Source organism: Lepidochelys kempii, chromosome 8, assembly GCF_965140265.1.
Source record: "Lepidochelys kempii isolate rLepKem1 chromosome 8, rLepKem1.hap2, whole genome shotgun sequence".
In the NCBI taxonomy this organism is placed as follows: domain Eukaryota; kingdom Metazoa; phylum Chordata; order Testudines; family Cheloniidae; genus Lepidochelys; species Lepidochelys kempii.
The window spans coordinates 75,411,385-75,435,013 of record NC_133263.1 but is presented as its reverse complement, the minus strand read 5'-3'; the positions used below and the strand labels follow the sequence as shown (position 1 = coordinate 75,435,013).

At 41.7% G+C, this 23,629-nt stretch overlaps 1 protein-coding gene across 7 annotated transcripts in view; it reads right to left on the bottom strand.

Moving 5' to 3' along the window:
• TGFBR3 (transforming growth factor beta receptor 3) overlaps positions 1-23,629 on the bottom strand; it is a 178,411-nt gene that overhangs the window by 55,443 nt on the left and 99,339 nt on the right. For all 7 annotated transcript variants that reach the window (XM_073357091.1, XM_073357089.1, XM_073357088.1 and 4 more), the window contains one exon: positions 11,775-11,912. In XM_073357091.1, the coding sequence (XP_073213192.1) occupies positions 11,775-11,912 (138 nt within the window). The remainder of the gene's footprint in view (positions 1-11,774; positions 11,913-23,629) is intronic.

Here is a 23,629-nt window from a genome sequence, read left to right as displayed (position 1 = left end):
TTGGTCGGCTAGCAACACACTGTGTCAGGCATGCTATTGTCCTCTCACTCCATCTCCTTCTTTATTTGCTGGCTTCATAGCCATGGGGTGGAAAAAGTATTCCCTTACACTCTTTCTTGCTGTTGCATTTGATGTGGTGATTTCTAATGCCCTCAGTACTGCTGTCACCATTTCTTCTCCTTTTGAATGCACTGATCTCAGATGATGGAGTGAAGGGGAATTTCTCAAACTTGACACACTAAGTCTGGAAAACAGTGTGCAGGCCCAAAAGATACCGATGAGGGAAGTTACTAATCACAGAAGAGAAAGTATTTCTAAGGGCTATTCTGCCTTTCAAGTAAATGAGAACTGGGCAGCTACATCCCTTTCTCCATGAAATATTCTCATTCTCTCCCCCCCACCCCCCCCCCAAATATCCATTCTTGGGGCTTGGAGAGAATTTCTACAGAAAACAAAAACTATTTAGGAAGAGATATTGTCTTACTGCACACTCCTATCCAGCAGCAGCATATTGGTCACAGAGGGGAACTCGCACTGCAACAGGGATTTCCTTTGATTGTCCAGAGACAAAAAAAACATATGTCCCTGATTCTAAAGAAGATCCTGTATATGTCTCTTAAGAGAGCTATTCAGCCTTATAGAAAATGTGTCCTTGTAATGCTGCCAAGGTCCTTTTGTGCTTGACTTATTTTATGAGTGAGTGCTTATTATGCAAGTAATAGCGCCTCAGGGGCAATATTAACTTGAATGCCCCATTTTAAACAACTTCATAAATATTCCACTGGTGAATGAAAACAGTTTACACATTCAAGATGGTTCCTTCTGCCTCCACAGGTTAGCTATCTTCGCGGGAGATTATCTATATTAATCATATATAGCTAGCCATACATGTCACATTAATTTATCTGAATGCGTAACAATATTCAAAACTGACATGTTTAACTTACACAACTGAATGCACATAAAGATCAACAAACTAAATAAGCCTGTTAAAGGCTTCTGATAGAGTCTACTAGAATATTTCTAGGAACCATTTCAATTTAGTAGGAAGAAAAGAAGGCGAGAACTAAGATATAGACATGCAAGTCATTACAGCTGCCTGGTTTCCACTGAAATCGAGGACTAACACACACTGTAGTGATTTGTTATTTCTGCATTAATCACTAGGCTCCGTTAGTGGGATGCAGAAGCCTTCTCCCCACTTCTGCAAACTTCCACAGGCTACAGCACTAATTCCCTGTGGCACAGTAAACCTAGTCACTGAAGCAAGAGAAGAGGAGGAGGAGCCATGATGATACAAGGGAGGAAGATAACCCTGAATGCCAGCTCCACCCCTTCTAGTTTCTCACTGGAAGAAGGAGGTGGGCGAAACTGCCATCTGGGAACACATTTCACTCTTTGTACCAATATGGCTGCTCATCTTTACCTTCACGTCTTGGCTTAGTGTCAGGCCAAGGATGCATATATGGAGTGGTGGTCCTAAGAGTCAGGCTTCCTGTCACCTGGCATTAGCTGCGGGGTGGGACTTCCTATAAGAGGGAGCCTGCTTGACCAGTCATAGGAAGGGCAGGGACTTGAGGGGATACAGAGGTGGTGAGGGGATACAGGCAGGGGCTCTTCACACCAGCCATATGAAAAGGCCTGGATATAGTGTAAGGCAGGAGCTATAGTCTAAGAGGCTTGAAGAAATACTAGGCAGCAGGACCTAGGTTTTGGAAAGAACTGTTGAGCCCAGCAAGAGGCTGAAGTAACTGGAGTGGGAGAAAGCCATGTTTTGATTTAAGCTGACATTTGACGATATTGTTTTAATAAATTGATCCCAACGAGTGTAACTGGACTCAAAAGCAGCTGGATGCAGAGTCCTGGAAGGAAAACTGAGGCAGGATGCTAGATAGGGTAAAACCTCATTACACTCATGCTGAAGCATAGAGCAGCTTTTCCAAACAGGGAGGGCTCTAGGTTTTTTGCCACCCCAAGCAAAAAATTTGCCGCCCCAAGCTCTGAGAGCACAACTGCCCAAGCAGAAAAAAAAAAGGGTGGCCGGAATGCCACCCCTTGAAATGTGCCGCCCCAAGCACATGCTTGGTTTGCTGGTGCCTAGAGCCGGCCCTGTTTCCAAAGATTCCTGCCTGGCTCAAATCCAGAGAAAGTGATACACAATATAGCTGAAAGGTGTTTACATATTATAAAGTTCAGAACAATATTTTGGGATGTCACTGTAATACACAGATATGTTTGTCATGTACCTCATAATTGTGTAGCTTAGTCGAATTGCTGCCTCTCCTTTCTCGGATTCCTTTGTGAAACAATTTTAAAATGAAAAATCCAGTTATTTAAAGAAACACTAGTGGAGTTTTAGGCTTACATCTGATTTATTGTACTGTAAAATTTGATCTGATTTGGATAGTTCATCAGATTCTAAATATATATTTAACCTATCATTTTCCATCACCCCACCCCATAAATCCTTCATCTATTGCCCATAACTTTAAAAAAGCAACAGCATGAGTGGCCTGAGCTTCCACCTGATATGCATGAAAGTAGAGTAAAGATTCCAGTTTTGTAGCCCCGATAAAAACAATACTTAGTATTCTAAATTTGTCTATGTGACAAAAGTTCACAGAGCAATTTTCTGTCATGATAAAGCTCTACAGAAGTTACTGTACACTGAACACTATTTTTAATTATACCAGTGTATTATGCTGAAGTTATTTCAAAATATTTCTGTGGGAGACATTTGCCATGTAGAAAAGGGTAAAAAACTGGAAGGATGGGGAATTATTTTCAGGCTTCTGAGTGGAAAAACAATGGAGATTTAAAAAACCTCTCAATCCAATATAAATTGTAAATGTCCTTTTAAATTATTCTAAGCACAATTTCCCGACACTGAAAATCAGCTGCATTCTCTTGCAGTCATGAAAGGTCACTATTTATACACATTTTATCACTAGTTATGTATTTCCTATCCTATCTCACTCTTCTTCTAGCAGAGCACTTTGCTTACATCTGCAGCTGTTTAACAAGTGATTGCAAATTTAGCCTCCTGATTTCCCGTTAAATACTAGGCACAGGAAAACAAATAGCACTTGTTTTTCAGTGAGTTTTGTCAATCATCCAAAATATAGTGCAAACCATACAACTGCCTGTGGTTTGGTGGCAGAGACCCAAAATATTTGAGCCATATTTTTTTGTCAAGTAAAGAGAGTAAACCAACTTTTGGCAGAAATAATGAGTACCCAGCTTCCCTCCTTCCCCTTCAAAAATTCATAAATGTTTTTTAATTACTAAGCTTTATTCTGGAATTAATTTTTTTCACTACTATAAGTTTTTTTTTAAATGTCAAGCCTACAGATATAATACAGTTATTTGTTATTTTTTTAACTTGTTCCACCTTCCCCCAGACTCCATTTTACTAACTTTACTGACATGAGTAATCCCTTTAAAGTCATTAGGGTTGTTCACATGAGTAAAGTTACTCATTTGTATAAGTGCTTTCAGGGCTCATATCCGTTACTCACTAGGATTACTTAAGTACGTACCCTTCAAAGTAAGGGTTGTAGGATCAGGTTCTTCATAAACAAACAGTTATAAATAATTACACATGATGATTTCTGCCAGAAAGTCACAAAGGACTGAGTATAAATTTTCTATGGCAATTTAATTCTCATTTCTGCACTAAGATGTTTCACTTTCCTAGCAAAGGTGTTTATACCTTCAAGTCAGCGGGACTGCTAGGGGTACCCGCATGGCCCCACAGTATGCCAATACTTTTATGCCTGACTTAGAACAATGCTTCCTCAGCTCTCGTCCCCTAACGCCCCTACTCTACTTGCGCTACATTGATGACATCTTCATTGTCTGGACCCATGGGAAGGAGGCCCTTGAGGAATTCCACCAGGATTTCAACAATTCCCACCATCAACCTCAGCCTGGACCAGTCCACACAAGGGATCCACTTCCTAGACACTACAGTGCTAATAAGCGATGGTCACATAACCACCACCCTATACCGGAAATCTACTGACCTACATGCTTACCTACATGGCTACAGCTTTCATCCAGACCACATCACATGATCCATTGTCTACAGCCACGCTCTAAGATACAACCACCTTTGCTCCAATCCCTCAGACAAACACCTACAGGATCTCTATCAAGTGTTCTTAAAACTACAATATCCACTTGAAGTGAAGTGAAGAAACAGACTGAGAGCCAGAAGGGTACCCAGAAGTCACCTACTACAGGACAGACCCAACAAAGAAAGTAACAGAACGCCATTAGCCGTCACCTATAGCCCCCAACTAAAACCTCTCCAGCGCATCATCAAGGATCTACAACCAATCCAGAAGGACGATCCCTTACTCTCACAGACCTTGGGAGACAGGCCAGTCCTCGCTTACAGACAGCCCCACAACCTGAAGCAAATACTCACCAGCAACTACATACCACACAACAAAAACACTAACCCAGAAACCAAACCCTGCAACAAACCCCAGTGCCAAATCTGTCTGCATATCTATTCAAAGGACACCATCATAGGACCTAACCACATCAGCCACACCATCAGGGGCTCATTCACCTGCACATCTACCAATGTGATATATATGCCATCCTGTGCCAGCAATGCCCCTCTGCCATGTACATTGGCCAAACCGGACAGTCTCTACGCAAAAGAACAAATCTGACATCCGGAATTGTAACATTCAAAAACCAGTAGGAGAACACTTCAATCTCCCTGGTCACTCAATAACAGACTTAAAAGTGACAATTCGTGAACCAAAAAAACTTCAAACATGGACTCCAACTGAATTGTCTCATTAGACTGACTCCCCACTTGGTAAGGCAACTCCGATCTTTTCATGTACTCTGTATATATACCTGCTACTGTATTTTCCACTCCATGCATCTGATGAAGTGGGTTCTAGCCCACAAAAGCTTATGCTTAAATAAATGTGTTAGTCTCTAAGGTGCCACAAGGACTCCTCGTTGTTTTTGCTGATACAGACTAACACGGCTACCACTCTGAAACCTGTCTTCTGCATGGTGTTTTTGTTTGGTTGTTTTTTTTGCAAGCCTCCCCTCCACCCCCGAGCTGTAGCACAGGCAAGATGTTTTCTACAGGTTTGGGGAGCTGTTTTTATAAATTTTCAGGCATCAGAATCTAGTTATATCAATTGCAATACTCAATTCTGACCTATAGAATCCTGATAGTCTGACCCAGAGTCTCTTGAGCAGAGAGCTGCCAAACTGTATGGTGTTTCTATGATGTGTAAAAATATCCAGTCAGGACCAAATACATTTCATCCTGTGACCTAATTGAGGATTTTAACTTGCATCTCCAGAGTAAAGTGAGTGCACCCATTCTACAATGCAACCCTTTTTGCAATGCATCAGAGGACTTCAAAATACCTAATACCCATAAATCTACTTTTGGAATAAATAAAGCAAATCAGTTAAGATTTTTCTTCTCATACAAATCTCAACTATTTCCCCACTGCTACTAAATTAACCAGTTAGTGCAGTCCTAACTCATGTCCTAACCAAGCGTTTGAAAATAAAGTCTACCTAATGTTCAGTGCAATTTTGTTCACCATGCAAATAAAAAATAAATAAAACCATTTAGTCATCATGCATTCACTTTTTTGTGACTCATATACAGAAATTCATCATTTGACTCACTGCCCACAACTTCAATACTCTTGATCATGCTGCTGTTTCCTAGGTAGCCAGCACAGCTTCAGACAGAGCACACTGTCAGCAGAAACCAGGCCCCAGAAATCTCACCCTTCAAAATACTTTTTGAAAAAAAAAACACAAAAGAAATTATTACTAAGAAATAGTGTAGTAAAAACAAACTAAAACAGTGGGAGTAAGATGAAATTAGCCCATTTAACCTTTTGTACAGCACTATGTACAGAGACTACAATACTGCAATCCTTATTGGGTCACTTTTGAGGATGGGGATTACAGTATTTATGTTGACTTCACCTCTTATGAGTTACTGATCCCATCTTTCTCGTTACAATGAGGACACCACTGGGCTAAATTTTCCTGTGACTTGTTTACCATGTAACTCCATTCATTTCAACAGTGTTGCCCAGGTTGTGAGTTGCTACTGTTTGCTAGATGCCAGCAATTGAATCTCAGTGATGTCCAAGACAATGCAGAGTGGGTCCAAAATTTGCATCTAAATGACCATAATTTTTTATGGATACAATATAATATAATAATATACTGATAGAATAATAATATTTAGCTCTTAAATGCAACTTTCTATCCAAGATCCCAACACATTTTGTCAAGGTCGGTAAGTAATATAATCCTAAATTTACAGATGGGGGAATGAGGCAGAAAGAGATGAGGTGACTTGAGGAAGATTACACAATAAATCACTGGATGAGTGGGAAACTTCTTACTCTCAGTCCAGTGCCCTGTTCATAGTACAACACTATTTTCCTATTTATAACACTACAACTCTATGGGTATGTCTACACTACAAAATTAGGTTGAATTTATAGAAGTCGGTTTTTTAGAAATCGGTTTTATATATTCGAGTGTGTGTGTCCCCACAGAAAATGCTCTAAGTGCATTAACTCGGCGGAGTGCTTCCACAGTACTGAGGCTAGAGTAGACTTCCAGAGCGTTGCACTGTGGGTAGCTATCCCACAGTTCCCGCAGTCTCCACTGCCCATTGGAATTCTGGGTTGAGATCCCAATGCCTGATGGGGCTAAAACATTGTCGCGGGTGGTTCTGGGTACATATCGTCAGGCCCCCGTTCCTTCCCTCCCTCCGTGAAAGCAAGGGCAGACAATCGTTTTGTGCCTTTTTTCCTGAGTTATCTGTGCAGATGCAAGCATGGAGCCCGCTCAGCTCACTGTCATCGTATGTCTCCTGGGTGCTGGCAGACGCGGTACTGCATTGCTACACAGCAGCAGCAACCCATTGTCTTGTGGCAGCAGACGGTGCAATAGGACTGGTAGCCGTCATCGTCATGTCCGAGGTGCTCCTGGTCACGTGTGTGAGGTCTATCAGGAGTGCCTTGGCAGACATGGGCGTAGGGACTAAATTTGGAGTGACTTGATCAAGTCATTCTCTTTAGTCCTGCAGTCAGTCCTATTGAACCATCTTATGGTGAGCAGGCAGGTGATACAGATTGCTAGCAGTCCTATTGCATCATCTTCTGCCAGGCAGGCAAGAGAGGAGGATGGCTAGCAGTCCTATTGTACCATCTTCTGCCGAGCAGCCATGAGATGTGGATGGCATGCAGTCCTTCTGCACCGTCTACTGCTAGCCAAAGATGTAAAAGATAGATGGAGTGTATCAAAACAAGGAATAGACCCAGATTTGTTTTGTACTCAAATGCAAACACTTCCCCCCCACCCCGTCCCCCGTTTAGGGGACTCATTCCTCTAGGTCACACTGCAATCACTCACAGAGAAGGTGCAGCGAGGTAAATCTAGCCATGTATCAATCAGAGGCCAGACTAACCTCCTTGTTCCTATAAGAACAATAACTTAGGTGCATCATTTCTTATTGGAACCCTCCGTGAAGTCCTGCCTGAAATACTCCTTGATGTAAAGCCACCTCCTTTGATGATTTTAGCTCCCTGTAAGCCAACCCTGTAAGCCGTGTCGTCAGTCGCCCCTCCCTGCGTCAGAGCAACGGCAGACAATCGTGCATCTGAGTTGAGAGTGCTGTCCAGAGCAGTCACAATGGAGCACTCTGGGATAGCTCTCAGAGGCCAATACCGTCGAATTGTGTCTACAGTACCCCAAATTCGACCCGGCAAGGCCGATTTAAGCGCTAATCCACTTGTCGGGGTGGAATAAGGAAATCAATTTTAAGAGCCCTTTAAGTTGAAATAAAGGGCTTCATCGTGTGGACAGGTGCAGGTTTACATCGATTTAAAGCTGCTAAATTCGACCTAAAGTCCCAGTGTAGACCAGGGCTTAGAAGCATTACCTCACTTCAACTCACATTGTATAAAAGATTATGTTAAAGCAAACTGAAGTTAACAATGTAAGAGGCATGGCTCAAGTGCATAGCACTCTAAAGAGGATGCAGTATACCCTACTTCAAATGTAAATCATAGTAGATCTTTTGTTGTTTAGTAGTTTTCTACAGGATTTTAGTAATATTTTGGTCCACTGTTTGGCTTAACTGATAAACAGGAACTTCTTGTAAAGAAATGGCTAAACTGTGAGCCACTCACATTATATTTATGAATAGACACTTTACCCAAGTCACTTTTCCCTGAATTAAACTATGTGTATAACAAGGTAAAAAAAAAAAAGTATTTTAATTTTTTTCTATGTGCACCAAACCATTCAGAAATGCTTTTTACATTTTTCTACCTTAAAGTATCTTGCAGGAAGATTTCTAGATACTTATGCTTCTTAATTACATTTAAAATTATACTAAAACAATGGATTCTTTTCATAGTTCAAATTTCCTCCCAAAACAGAGTCAGGCATGATACAAAATCCCAACTCTAAGCATATTGTTAGAAAGTTCAGATTCAAATACTGGCCCTTGTCTGTGTAATGGGCTACAATGGATTGAATTCTCCTGAATTCTGGGAAAGTCCTGATCTGATCTTTGTAGCCTGAGCCCATCTCCATTCCAAAGTGGTTCTATCTTAAAACGGCAACTCTGTGCTGTCTTCTGTTACATTCCTTGAACAAATTAGTTCCAATGAAAAACTGAATACAATATTCCACAGACAGGAGGCAGCACTATACAATGGTCAGAGCACCACAGTGGTAACAAAGAGAAAGAGGTCTGATCCTGGCTGTTGCACTGACTCACAACATAACCTTGGATGAGTCATTTACCTTCACTGTGCCTTACTTTCCCCATCTGTAAATTGGGGCTAATAAAGCTGATAACCTTTGTATAGTGCGTGCAAAGGACTACGTTATGTGCTATTACTATTATCATCCTCTGTAGTACAGGGGCCTTTTAACTAAAGTGTTTAGCTTGGGTGCTAGGTTTTAGTCAGTTCAAGTCCATAAACTAGCCAGCTGAACATCTTTTCATGTCTTCATTTTCCTTACTGGTTGGGGATTAATCTCTAAAGAAACTGCAGATTGCATTAAAACACAATTGGGGTAAAAAAAGTATATCTATTTGTTTTGTGAAATGCTTGAAAGAAAAGCTAGAAAGTCAGCAATTACCCCAGGGAAATGCTTCCATAGAGACAGACACAATAGTTATGATACTGCAGCAGAATGTGTGACTTACATTTCTGCTTTGAACATATAATTTGTGGAAATAAAATAAGGAATTTATTTAAATTTGAAACCTGCTAGGAAAGAACACATTAGTAATTAAGATTCAGAATAATCTGTTTTCCACCTTGACCAAAAGTTCAAGAGAAGTGAACAACAGAGATAAAGCTGAAGTGGTGCATGGATAAGTCAAAATATTTTAACACAAAGAGGGCCAGGTAACATATCCTTCATTCTACACCTAACGGAACCTTGAGCTAGAACTGTGTCAAACTTTGCTAGATGTTGTGGCAAGAAGGAAGGGTGCCTTTCACTCCCTAGGTTAGAAATATTGTGTATGTCTGTTCCATGGTTCACTTTGAAATAAGGATCACCCAAAGTGCTTCCAAACCCTGCAGGCCAGAGAGGGAAGAGTGGAAGCCTCTAGGGTATGTATGTCTTCACTGCAGATTTAGCCTGGATGATGAGCACTGGGGTTAGCCTAGCCACCCTATGAAGCCATAACCCAAGTTACTGTGTCTTCACTGGTGCTGCGCTCCCCCATATGTGGCACTTGGACTTCTGAGGAGCACAGTCTGTGGTTCTGTGTGCCGCTGTAAGCTGAGCTGCTCTGATTCTTTCCCAGTGAATTGTGCGCGAACTTGACTGTCCTTCTTGGCACAGAGAGAGAATTGTGGAAAGGTACTGGAGGACTGACAGAACTCCAGTGATTTAGTCTACATCCTCACTGCAAAGTGGTTGGGTTCCCAGCCCAAGTGAAAGAGAACCCAACCTCTACCTCACACCCTGAGTCAGGGCATCTAGACCAGGTTTAAAGCATCACTAAACTGAGGTGAGAGGTTTTTGTATGTGGACAGGCAGGGAGTTAGGTATAATATCTGGGTAAGAACCCAGGCTAACTGCAGTGAAGACATGCCTGAACAGTGAAGGGAGAGGAAGAGAATGAAATGCTGGGTTGGGAGGCACTGCAGGTCGCGAACTGCAGCAGGTCGTGCTGAGTCAGTGCTATGGCACCCTTTGGATGCAGCACTCTATTAAAAAACAAAACAAAACAACCCCAAACCTCTATTCCTCATGGTTATGGAGAACACCTTACACATGGGAAGCAGGCATAAACCGATGCAGTGATTCCTAACTGCATCTACAGAGCACCTGCTATTCATCCCAGTGACTAAATTAGTGCAGATGCTTAGTGATGATCCTTTAAATGTCAACACTGGTAACTAATTTGCTGCCGTCCCACATGTGAATATGGAAAGGGAGGGTCATGCTCTGCACAGCCTACTGTTAGTAAAGTCTTTTTTGGTGCCATGAAGTGGACATTCTTTGAGAACATTGTCCAGGATGGGCTGGGTCGAAATGGAGACAATGGGTTGCTACTTTACATGCTATTTTGAGTGTATCTGAAATTAGCCATAAAGATGCACAGGATAGAGCTCAATCCTGCTCCTACTGAAGCTAATCTGAATTTTGACAAACTTAACTAGAAGCAGGATCAGGTCCTTCAAAGTTTAAAACATTAAGGGCTCAACCCCCCCCCCTCTTCTCTTCAACAGGGCTTGAGGAAAATAGCAGCCCTTGCATTCCACTGAATACTAGGGTTACTGGAGTCTACCACCGCAGCTGGCCAGCTGCAGGGGCAGTACACAGTGCATCCTCTTCACTTTGCACTCCTGGTGGCATTTTACCTGAGGCACAATGACTCCAGAAGCTCTCACTGGGCAGTGCACCACTGTACTGTCCACCATTGCCAGCTGTGCCTTAAAAGCAAAATTAAGCCCCAGATGGATATCCTGCAGCTATAAATAATAATGTTTACTTCTGAGATTATGATTGAAAATAGTAAAGCTGCAATTCTAATAGAGAAGACTCATCCTTAGACATTATGTCATATGCTAAAAATCTAATCCAAACCACCAGTCTGTTTCACTACAAATAGGAAACTTGAATGTCCTGGCAAACTGAAAGAACATGATTTACAAACAGAAGGTAGCATTTGGAGCTTGCCATATAAGCAGTGCTCCAGCCTTTTGAGAAACACTAATGGCTTCATTTTAGATTTCGTTTGGTCCTTCCTAGCAGTGCAACAAAACCTCATGTAAGAAATAAACTTTGCATTGTACACACGAGAAGCTCAGCTTATACGTATTTGTATTTTGGTGACAGACCACACAGTTAGCAGCTACTTGTAAGATTTCCTATTGCTCTGATGTTTTTAGCATTATAGTGCATTCAAGACTTCTAATCAGGACAGGTGATATGTCCTAGGCTACACAACTTCTCAAACTAGAAGTACTGCTAGAGTTAATAATCACACAATAGGTAGATTCCACAAAACCAGTTATTTTTTTAAAATTCACATAACAAGTAACTGGGCACTTTCCCAAACTGCTTTCCCATGCCACCTAATTGCTCCCCAGAGTCTCACACTGAAACTTGATCTTCTGTTAAGTTTTTTAAAGATACGCTTAAAATCCTTCAAAATGAATACTATTCACTCCACGTGCTGTGTTACAGAGCAGCAGGGGACTTGGTATACTTACGAAGAAAAATCTTCGGACTCCAGATGCCAATCTTTCTGTTTTTAGCTTCCAGGTCAGGGGCTGAGGAGAGTTCAGTAGGAACACCACAGGCTTATGGTGGATGTGCACTGAGGAAATGGGATTCAAATGTAACGTGACCTGCAGAGCAACAGAAAAAGATGTGACTATTTCCCTCTAACTGTTCAAAACAAAATGAAAGATAAAACTCTGATTGAGTAACAGGTCATCTTTACATACATTAAAGTTTCTAGAATTCAGACCTTCTGACCCAGGACTGATGGATTAGCCCTTCCCAAACTGTCAGTCTGTGCTGACATTTATGTTCTGAAGATGCTGCAAAAGTATTTAAGAAAACCTTGGCAAAAGCTGATCAAAAATAGTGTGGGCAGAAGGTCAAACCACTAAAGCTGAGGGTTAGAGAACACAGAGATAAACCAAAAGAACTGCAACCTGCATGGGGAGCTCAGATTTCTGATCTCTAAATGAAAGGCTGCAGAGGTTGTCTAGCAAGAGGCCTGAACCTGCTGATACTGATGGGACTGAAATCACACCTGGAAAATACAAAAAACAACCACCACCAAACAAAAACAAAGCACACACACAAGAGGAACAACAAGTCCAGTAACACAAGAAGATAGCATTATACCAGCCCTGACTTTCCTAGAGAAGGGATTCCAGCAGAAATCTAGGCCTACAAAGGAATACATAAGAAAATTAGTAGAATTTCTGAAATGGCCATGTGGAAAAAGGTATGATAAACAGGACTTTACAGTACAAAATAATGGGCTTTATAACCAAGCCCCTGTATTTCCTTAGACCTGCAGGGAACAAAGGAACAGAAAGAATCATCTGTGATCAACAGGCTAGGAACAAAGCCAGTGCTCTATTCTTTCTAAGGAGAATATCAACAGCAGTAGGGGATTGCTGCCTCCGTAAAGGTGGTCCCACAAGACAATGAAAGGAAAGTTAGATGACCCACATGGCCACCAACGGGAGGGGAGGTGTTCCACATAAAGATTAATGGGAGTGGAGTGCCTAAGAGACTATTTGTGTGATTCACACTATGAAGAAGTTTGAGACTAGCTAGTATTTGGAATATCACAAAGAGTAATCAAATCAGCTACACTGCTGCAATAAAGGTTCATTGTTTATAATGGCTCTTGGTACAGTCTATCAAACTAAGGTTCTATATAGGTAGGGTTCTCCAGCCAATAGACCATGCTCTACCACTATATCCCACAAGCCTTTGCCACACAGATCACCAGTTGCCTCCTCTTCTCCCCAAGCCAGCAATGTCCACAGGTCACTGATCAATCTGTAGTGCCTTCTGCTTTCTTTAGAGCAACAGGATGTGCTGCAAAGACAGCGAAAGACCTTCTGCCACTAAGGTAGCTGGCTGGGGGAGCACAACATATTAATCTTGCTTGGAGAGTGAAGATATCCACCCAACGACTGAGGAGGAGATGAAATCCTCCCCTTTGATCACGCTCACATTCAAAGGGCAAGATGAGAGTTGCAAGCGTGGCCAGCAACTCAGTCTGCAGGAGACAAAGAAAAGGATAAACCTCGTTGTTGGCATTGAGTGGAGAGCAGCCAAAAGGGGATACCCAGGGAAGAGAACTTTGGAGAATTTGTTATTTTGGGTTAAACCAAACCAAACCACACATAACATAAGAACTGCCATATTGGGTCAGACCAAAGTCCATCTAGCCCAGTATCCTGTCTTCCGACAATGGCCAATGCCAGGTGCCCCAGAGGGAATGAACAGGTAATCATCAAGTGATCCATTCCCTGTCGCCCATTCCCAGCTTCTGGCAAACAAAGGTTAGGGACACCATCCCTGCCCAACCTGGCTAATAGCAATTGATGGACCTATCCATGAACTTATCTAGTTCTTTTTTGAACCCTGTTATAGTTTTGGCCTTCCCAACATCCTCTGGAAAAGAGTTCCACAGGTTGACTGTACATTGTGTGAAGACATACTTCCTTTTGTTTGTTTTAAACTTGCTGCCTATTAATTTCATTTGGTGACCCCTAGTTCTTGTGTTCTGAGAAGGAGCAAATAACACTTCCTTATTTACTTTCTCCACGCCAGTCATGATTTTATGGACCTCAATCATATTCCCCCCCTCAGTCGTCTCTTTTCTAAGCTGACAAGTCCCAGTCTTATTAATCTCTCCTCATACGGAAACCGTTCCATACCCCTAATCATTTTTGTTGGTCTTTTCTGAACCTTTTCCAAGTCCAATATATCTTTTTTGAGATGGGGTTACCACATCTGCACGCAGTATTCAAGATGTGGGCATACCATGGATTTATATAGAGGCAGTATGATATTTTCTGTCTTATTATCTATCCCTTTCTTAATGAATCCCAAGATTCTGTTAGCTTTTTTGACTGCCGCTGTACACTGAGTGGATGTTTTCAGAGAACTATCCACAAAGACTCCAAGATTTCTTTTTTGAGGGGTAACTGCTAATTTAGACCCCATTATTTTATATGTATAGTTGGAATTACGTTTTCCAATGTGCATTACTTTGCATTTATCAATCATTAGTGATTTATCTGGACCTTTGGGCACAGGGGGAGAAAGAGGAGAAGAGTATCATTTACACGAAGAAGGAGAGAGAAGAAAGTTATATTTACTACTGGAAAGTGTATGCACCTGCCATCTCACACCCATGTCAGCAGCATATGTGGCTGCGTAGGGCACCCGAAAATTTGGGGCACCCCTGGGTCCTAATGTCTTCCCTCCCGCCTCTTCCTATACCTGTTCTGACCCTTCCTGTAGGCTCCCACCTCAGCTGGCTGCTGCAGCCTGGTGAGTCTTCCTCAGGAGGGGATCAGATACTTAAAAGTGAAAAAGCCTTCCAGTCTGCCAGACTTATTAGCACAACATTGAAACTGTTAAAGAGCCATTCAAGTGGTAATGAAGCCATTTAATAGGCATTTGTCAGTTTCTGAATTTACTGACAAAAACAGTTGTGCATTATGGTAATATTTACTCAGAACATGTTAGTTAAACATTAAAATTTAGCATTTAAATTTAAATTTGATTTAGCATTAAACATGCTTTAAAAATATTCCATTAGTGTGTTGCTGAAGATTATAAAATCATATCTCTAAAAAATCCTTGCATAGATTTTTAGATGCACAATCTGAATATTCATCTTTAGCCTTAAATGCTTGGATCTTCAGAAATATATTTTTTTAAATAAATCCTTCAAAAGACCACCCTTATCTAAAATACACATGCTGGCGTCGGACATAGGGGCACCAGTTTAATAATACTGCATAGGGCCCCATAAATCCTAAGGATGGCCCTGGCTGGAGCAGGGGGTTGGTGTGCGGGATGGGGTAAGGGCTCCGGCTGAGGGTGCAGGCTCTGGGGTAAGGCCAGGGATGAGGGGTTTGGGGGTGTAGGAGGGGCTCCGGGTTGGGGCCGAGGGGTTTGGAGTGCAGGAGGGGGCGTGGGCTCTGAGGTAGGGCAGGGGATGAGGGGTTTGGGGTACAGGAGGGGGCTCTGGCCTGGGGCTGAGGTGTATAGGGTGCAGGAAGGGGCTGGGACAGGAGGTTGGTGTGTGGGATGCAGGCTCCAGGAGGGAATTTGAGTACAGGAGGGGGCTCAGGGCTGGGGCAGGGAGTTGGGGTGCAGGCTTTGGGAGGAAGTTAGCGTGTGGGAAGGAGGTTCTGACCTGGGGCTGCGGATTGGGGAATGGGCGGGGATATGGGGTGTGGGCTCCAGGCCATGCTTACCTTAGGCAGCTCCTGGGAGTGGCTAGCAGATCCCTCTGGCTCTGAGGCAGAGGGGCCGGGGGCTCTGTGTGCTGCCCGCACCCACAGGTGCTGCTGCAGTTCCCAGCCAATGGGAGCGCTCAGAGTGGGGGCAGCGTGCGGTGACCCCGTGGCCACCCCTGAGCCTAGGAGCCAAACACGCTGGCTGCTTCTGGGAGCCACGCAGAGCCAGGGCACGCAGGGAGTCTGCCTTAGCCCCGCTGCACCACTGACCAGACTTTTAGGGCACGTCTTCACTGGCAACATTAAAGCGCTCTCCCAGCACTCTAAAAAAACCCCACCTCCCTGAGGGGTGTGGCTCCCAGCGCTGGTGCACTGTCTACACTGGCACTTTATGGCGCTGAAACTTGCTGCACTCAGGGGGGTGTTTTTTCACACCCCCAAGCGAGAAAGTTGCAGCACTGTAAATTGCCAGTGTAGACAAGCCCTTAGTGGCCCAGTCAACGGTGTTCCTTTTTGACTGGGCATTCTGGTCAAAACCCGGATGCCTGGGAACCCTATTCTTGATGCCGTTTCCACCCATTAATGACAGCTGATTCTTTCTGGACCCTGTTGACTCTAATATACCCCTTTCCTACCAAGTAAGGTAATAAATCATAATTATAAGTCCTCCATGACTTTTTAAAAAATTAAGAGAATACCTCAAAAAACCCTCTATATAGAAAAATTAAGAAACAGGTACTTGAATGCCCGTGATTAGAAAATAATATTAATTTATTAGCCCACATTGTCCTGGTTTTTTTTTACAAGAAGTATTCCCAGCTGATTTTAATAGGGAATTTCTATTTAGAACTCATAACACAATATACACTGTTGAATGCAAAATACTTGATTGTTGAATGTCTTTCTACTGCAGAGAATTAGTAAGAATTCTTACTATTTAGAACCTCTGGGGTTTGCTGTTTTGTTTTTTAAACCACAGAAGTCAAGTCTATGACAAAAGAAGCATTTGTCAAGTTTTACTAATAGACCCAGCAAATTCCATCTCTGCAGCACCTGGTACAGGTCCAATGGGTAATAAGAAAATGAAGCTACATCATTATCTATATTTAAACTGATCTCAAACAACTGTGTTCAAAACTAATAACTAGAGTCCACATAATGAAGTACAAAGTTTGACTCCATCTTAGACTTTCTGAAGATTTTTGCTTGTCAGCAAAGTTGTGAGAGACAAAGAAAAAAAAAAAAAAAAAAACCATATTGCTGAAGCTGGAAAGTCAGAGGGATTACCCTAACTGGATGTGCCATAAGAATTCTTGGTTGTTATTCCAGTAGGTTTTGGCTATTTTACTCTTTAGTTTTTTTTAATCATCATTGCTGAATCTGGCTTTTCCCCACAGGCTTCAGCACATGGGCCCACCTGCCATATAGACACAACACTGCCCTCTTTGCAACCGTCTTGTGGCTCCTAGCTGGGCTGAGGGGATGGGGAGGAGTTAAACTATATGTCAGTCTTCCCACATTCCCAAAAGAAAAGTGCACGCTGGTCCTTGGGAAAAGTCACAGAAAGTTACAATTGAAAAGGAATTTTTCACAAGTAAAATCTGTCTTTTTGTGAAAATTCTCTAACGAAACACAAAACCAGCACAATTTTGCATTGTTATCCTCTCCAAACAAAAACAAACAAAACAAAACTTATCTGAAACGTAGGCCTGGAAGCCTCTTAGACCCAGACTCAATGGAAATAACGTGCAAAAAAATGCACACACTTTTCTAGAAGACTCTGTCATGATGTTCCACCAGAGTGGATAGAATCCTCAGTCCCAGCTGTTTCTTAGAAGCAGAGCCATCCGGACTCCACACTCTCCATCTCATTACTCCTCAGGTCCCACCTAAGTCAGTGAGTCTCCATTAGCCCCTTATCCCCCACCTCCATTCCTGTCATTTGCTATTTTTTTGCTAATGGGTCTGTCAGATTTTAAAACCTGAACTAATAATCTAAATACAAGTACAATGCGATTTCTACAATATATTTAATTTAGGTCTTGATCCAGAGTCAGGTTAGTTTCCTCCTATTTTTCTTTTGAGGCACACTGAGCAAAGAACTTCTCCACTTGCCTCTCTTCTGTAACGCTGTTGACATCACCATCTTCCCCATCCCTCTGGCCTGCAGTGTGGCAGCCATTTTTGATCATGTCACTCCCCTTTTCAAATCCTTCCACTGGCTCCCAAAGTGCTACTGCATCAAGTGTAAGCTATGTCAGCACATTCAAATCTCTGTGTAAAACTCTGCCCCTCTCTGCTTATCCGACCTTGACAAGCTTCTTGCCACCTTGGTTCTGCCAACTGTTCCCAGCCTCTTCTGCTTGTCCATCAGCTTCTTGCACAACTGCCTCCTTGACAATGTTCCTTATGTATGGTACCACCTCCCTGAGGGCATTCGCATACATCTAAGTCCCTCTTCACAAACCACGTCTGCCATGCTGCTCACAATGAATCTAGCATACATGAATAAAAAGAACCCTATTTGTTGTTCCCCTTCTCCTAACCTCTGAGTGCCTGTCTATCTGTTCTTCGACTGTGAGCTCCTCAAAGCAGGGACTTCCCCCTCTTCAATGTCTGGACAGTGACTAGCATACTGTAAGTACTACATAAACAAATTAATAAAAGAGTATTTGACCATTTCAAACCAGTAAGCCAGGGTGTATTTAAAGAAAATGTTAGCAGAAGAGACAAGTTAAATAGAAAGTTTTTCCTTCTTGTTCTCTTTTTGTATTTTCCTCAGACTGAATGCTTATTATTATTAAATATTTATATTATGTAGTGCCAAGAGGCCCCAATAAGAATCGCAGCCCTACCATGTTAGGCTCTGTACAAACAGCTATGAAGACATAGTGTCAAAAATTGGCTCCACTGAAGTTCACAGTGGAAGACCCAGGGGGCCAGAATTTCACCCATGATTTACCTGAAAGCAGTAGGGAAGTTACTGTATTTTATATGATGCCTTATGAAGCGATACTCCCCCATCCATCCTTCTAATTTAATTTATATATGTTACATTTTTATTCCGTTCAGCATCATAATATCTTAGCCAACAACTATTAAGCAGTCATCCTCCATTTTAGATGGCGCTTGTAATTCTATCTGAGCACTTAACTCAGAGAATATCAACATAAAATAAAAAGTGAATAATTAAATGTGGCAAAGAGCTATTAGGTCATCTAGTTCATCTACCAGCCAGCTACAACATAGTTTATATTGCTTTATCCAGCCTCCTTTTAAAATGCCCTAAATGATGGAGCTCTCACCATTTCCCTTGGAATTACTATTAGCATTTTATGCATTAGTAATACGCACATGTCCCAGTATCCTCCCTTGATGAAGGTTTCACTTAGATTATTGATGTATCACAGTTAACATTTTCATAAACATTCATTTAACATTTCTGGGCATGCTTTTAAACAACAGTCCTTTCAGTTAAGCTTAAGTCCCAGAAGCTTTGTATGTCAAAATAGTTCTGTTCTTCCAGAATCTGTCTGCCTATCTCTTCGCCTCCTTTGGGTCACACTCACTCACTCCCCCAAGTAACTCATTCATAGACAAAATTTAACTTTAGGGCTATTCCAAAATGCATATACTCAAAATGATGGCAAATTCATTAAAAAAATCATTCTTCCGTTGGCAATTGTTTCAACAACAAAATATATAGTTGCAGGTGGGAAATGATACATACAAAAGGTCTAGTTGTCAGGTCAGTTAGAAAAATCATTTAATATATGCTGTAAAAGGCTTTAAAACTATTAAACGAGTTCAAAAACATAACATGTTTTATAGGGGACACAGCTATCAAACTAAAGCAAGTATTACCTAGCAAACAATATTTGTGTGGGTGATTATGCATGTAACCACTGTCTATACAGTTTGTAAAAAGCTCTTTTAAGGCTTATATCTAACATACATAGTATCTACAAGGTTAAGACAGCTGCAAAGGTTTCTGTTTCCCTGGAGATGATAGTTTCATGGAAGGCTGAATATCACCACAGCAACCAAACTACAAAAACAGTCCATGGGTTCCTGCCCCATTACTCTGGTAAAGCAATTTGTACTACGTGAAAGGCTAGAGCACAAATGTTGAAAAATGATCAAAGTAAACACCGCTGTTAAAGTACCATTTGTTTTGCTGACTTCAAGGCATCAAGTCACAGATTCAGTTTTGTTAAGAAAGATGAAAGTCAAGTGCCAGGAATTTGTAAAGTTGAATTAACTACTCTAGTGTGAAGGTCTTGCAATAAATTCATAGCACATTTTCCAAAACAACCGTTACAAATTTGTGCTAATAGACCAGGGCAAAAATATGCTATTATATCAAGTTACACTGCCCATACTAAGACAGCTGTTCAGTAAAGCAGAAGAGAAAAAGGAGATTTAACCCCAAGAGCATACACCACACTACATCACGCCATTTCTTCAAGTCACAAAAACTGAACAAGACGCACTGAAGGAGAACTTAGGTGAACGTAATTACTCAGCTGCAAGTATAAAATTGACCCTTTTTCCTCTGACCAAATACAAATTGGATCTAAATTGCATTTAGAATAGATATATGGAAGCATACCGCTTTTCTTCAGTTCTGTCTATAAATACTTTAAAACCTGTTGAGTCAATATTCATAATTAATCATTATCCATAGGTTACAAGTTATTTTGATAATACATACTAATGAACAGAATTAGTGTGATGAGAAGATCAGCCTATCTTAACATTCCACTAAGTCCTACTATCCAATATAAGAGATTCAGAAATTCTACAGGAATTCATTTGATGAAACATAATGCTAATGCACTGGCTACAGTGGAGTTCCACCCAGGATGAATTTCATCTATGAGTAAAATCATGATTTTAAAAACAAGGGATGTAGGATTATGTCATTTCTAGAGAAGTATTTGCTTTTTCAGTTGTTTGGGTTTTTTGTCCACAGGAGACAAGTTACCTTAATTTTCCTCCAGAAATAAAGAGAAAATATTCTTCAGGCAGGGACTGTAAATCCAAAATGGCAGCCACATATTTTACTCAGATTTTCGTCTTATTTTTGTAAGGTTTACTTTACTCTCTTTAAAAGATTTTGGGTGTTACAAATATGAAATTAATAGGTTGCAATTTACAGTTTTAGGGAACCAACAGCTTTTGAGAAACTGAGTGTGCCAACCTTTCAAAGACAGGAAAAGTTGAGTTCTGCACATGGTAATTACACTCATAGTATGTATCTGCACACATAAAACAAACAATTGCATGTGCAAGTATCCATCTGCATATAAAATCCCATTCCACAGTTTCTGGTTTTCAAGGGTACTTACTTCTTCTTACAAATGCAACTTAAGCACTAATTTTTCAAAATTTGGCCCAGAAAGGGAGACAGGAGCATGTCTGTGTACATGCAAGTCTGTAACAGAGATGACTCAATAAAACATATATACCTGCACCCTAAGAGAAATTCTGCCTAGAAACGTTACATATTTTGAAGAGTTTTGTGATCAACTTTGAGAAAGAAAATACTGATTAACAAAAGCTTTTGTTAAAACTTCCATAATGAAGCAAAAGGAATATTTGTCAAGATCTTCCTGCTTTCTCACTTGAAACCGTCATCTAAAATACATTCTTCAGCTAGTGTGGAGAAGCATCAAGTGGTTTTTATTTTCATTTTACCACTGGTTTCTGATACAGTTAAAAACTTTAAGTAGGAAATCAATATGCACATAATGTTATACTCATTCTTCTGAAACTCAGCTGTGTCCTTTACTTGGAATCGGAGGTGGTACTAGACACCCCAAAGCATCACACAGCTGACAGCCATGCTGTTACAGTGAAATCTTAAGTTAACAAAACTAGCAGTAGTCACTTGAATAGAGTAAATGTCATTAGCAAAGCCCTGATGTTCCCTTCCAGACCCTACAGAAAGAGGCTCAGATTGACCAAACAGCAGCTTTCAGCTCGTTTCACCCCTAGCATAATCCCACTGAAACTATGGGAGTTAAGCCAGGGATTACTTTGATCCCAACATGTTTTACCTAAGAAAAACGAATACTATCGCATAACTTGCTGACCATTACAACCTACCACCCTGACAGGAGAACCAGGTTTCTTCAAAAAGGAGGTGAGAGCACAGCAGCTTCAGAGTCAGCAAGGGCTACACGGCTAGAATGCAGGGCCCAATGCATTTGTTTCCTTTGCCCTTGCACACTTCCCATTAGGAGACAGCCAGGAACCAGCAGCCTATAGAAGTCTGTTTTTATTTATTATTATTATTATTATTATTAATTTGTCCTGTAATAGTGCCTAGAGGCCAAGACCTCACTGTATTAGACACTGTACAAATTTAAAGAGACAGTCCCTTTCCCAAAGAGCTTAGAAATCAAGGAGTCCAAATCCTATTCTTTTAATATTTGTTACAAACTATTTAAAATATCTTGAGAGTATCCCTATAATATAGTGTGTATTATGAACAATTCAGAGTGGAAACCCTGGCCACTTTGAAGTGAATCACAAACCTCCCATTTACTTCAACGGGTCCAGGATTTTACCCCGGTTTCAGTACTATAGGCTCTGTGAAGCAAAGCAATGTATTGAAATACAAATACAATCTTTAAAGAGGATCTAGGGTCCATTCTGAAAACCAGACATAAAAGCTGACCTGATCCAACCTCTGTTAACACAGCAGTTTTACTTGTGAATCTCAAGGCCCGCTAAAGTATTGTGCATAAAATGAAAGCTTGAGAGTTTACAGAATATCAAAATATAATCTGCAGCCCCTCTCTTTCGCCCCTCCTCCCCTGCAAGCCACCTTTAGAGTCTGTTATATCTCTAGAACAGAGGTCCTCAAAATGGGGGGCAGGTCCCCCGAGGAGAGCACAAAATGTATTCTAGGGGGCACAGGCACCAACTCTGTGGGTGCTCTGGGGCTGGAGCACCCACGGGAAAAAATTGGTGGGTGCTCTGCACCCACCAGCAACTCCCCGCCCCCCCACTCCAGCTCCGCCTCTGCCTCCTCCCCGGAGCATGCCACAGCGTCCTGCTTTTCCCCCCTCCCTCCTAGCGCTTGCACCGTGAAACAGCTGTTTCATGCAGCAAGCGCTGGGAGGGAGGGGGAGAAGCAGGACGCGGCGCGCTTGGGGAAGAGGCGGGGCTGGGGTGGGGATCTGGGGAGGGGTCCAAGAGGGGCAGGGAGGGGGTGGAGTCTGGGCAGGACCAAGGGCAGGGTCCGGGGAGCGCGAGCACCCACCAGCGCCAAGGAAAGCAAGCAGCTTTAGGGAAGAAAAAAAAAAACTTATTGTGTACATTTTGCCCACAGCAATGAACAACTAGCAAAACTGATTCCTCTGGACAAGTCAGGTCCTCAGATGACGCTGTGCATTTTGATGGATTTCTGTTAAGCTTGCATAGCATTATACAAAGTTGTTGCCCTCTATATGTTAATCTGTTTGTTACGACATGGTGTACACATTTAATAGTAAGCATGGACCACAATCACAGTTTCACTTTTGCTCTTATTACAATGGATAGTTGGCTCATTCATGCAACGGAAAACCCCCCAACTCAAATGAAAAATAAAGAACTTGAAACTGATTCAAGTGAAGCACCACCGCCGCATATCCATATATGTACTTGTGTGGCGGAGGGAGAGGGAGGAGGTAAATTACCACAGACACAAAGAAGGGGAGTGCAATCAAATAAGTTTGAGAACCACTGCTCTAGAACTAAAACACTAAAGGTCAAATTCAGATCTGGTGTAAGAGGATGCAATTCCAGTAAACTTGCATCCTCTTACGCTGGGTCTCCATTCAGACACACCAGCCAGCAGAGCAAAAAAAGTGAACTGCTAGCAGCAGTTCAGTACTGGATCATGGAAAAATAGGTTTGGATATAGTAAGAAACACACTATTATAGATGTAGTAAGTACAACATGTACTATATTAGAACTATTCTTCAGCACCTGGCAACAGCACTATGTACAACTAATTTTTAACAGATGTTTTAGTGTAGCAGAAAGACTTTCTCCTAAATAGTTTTAAAGTAACACAACAATATTGATAGGCTCTTACTGGAGGTAAAGTAGTTCAAATGCA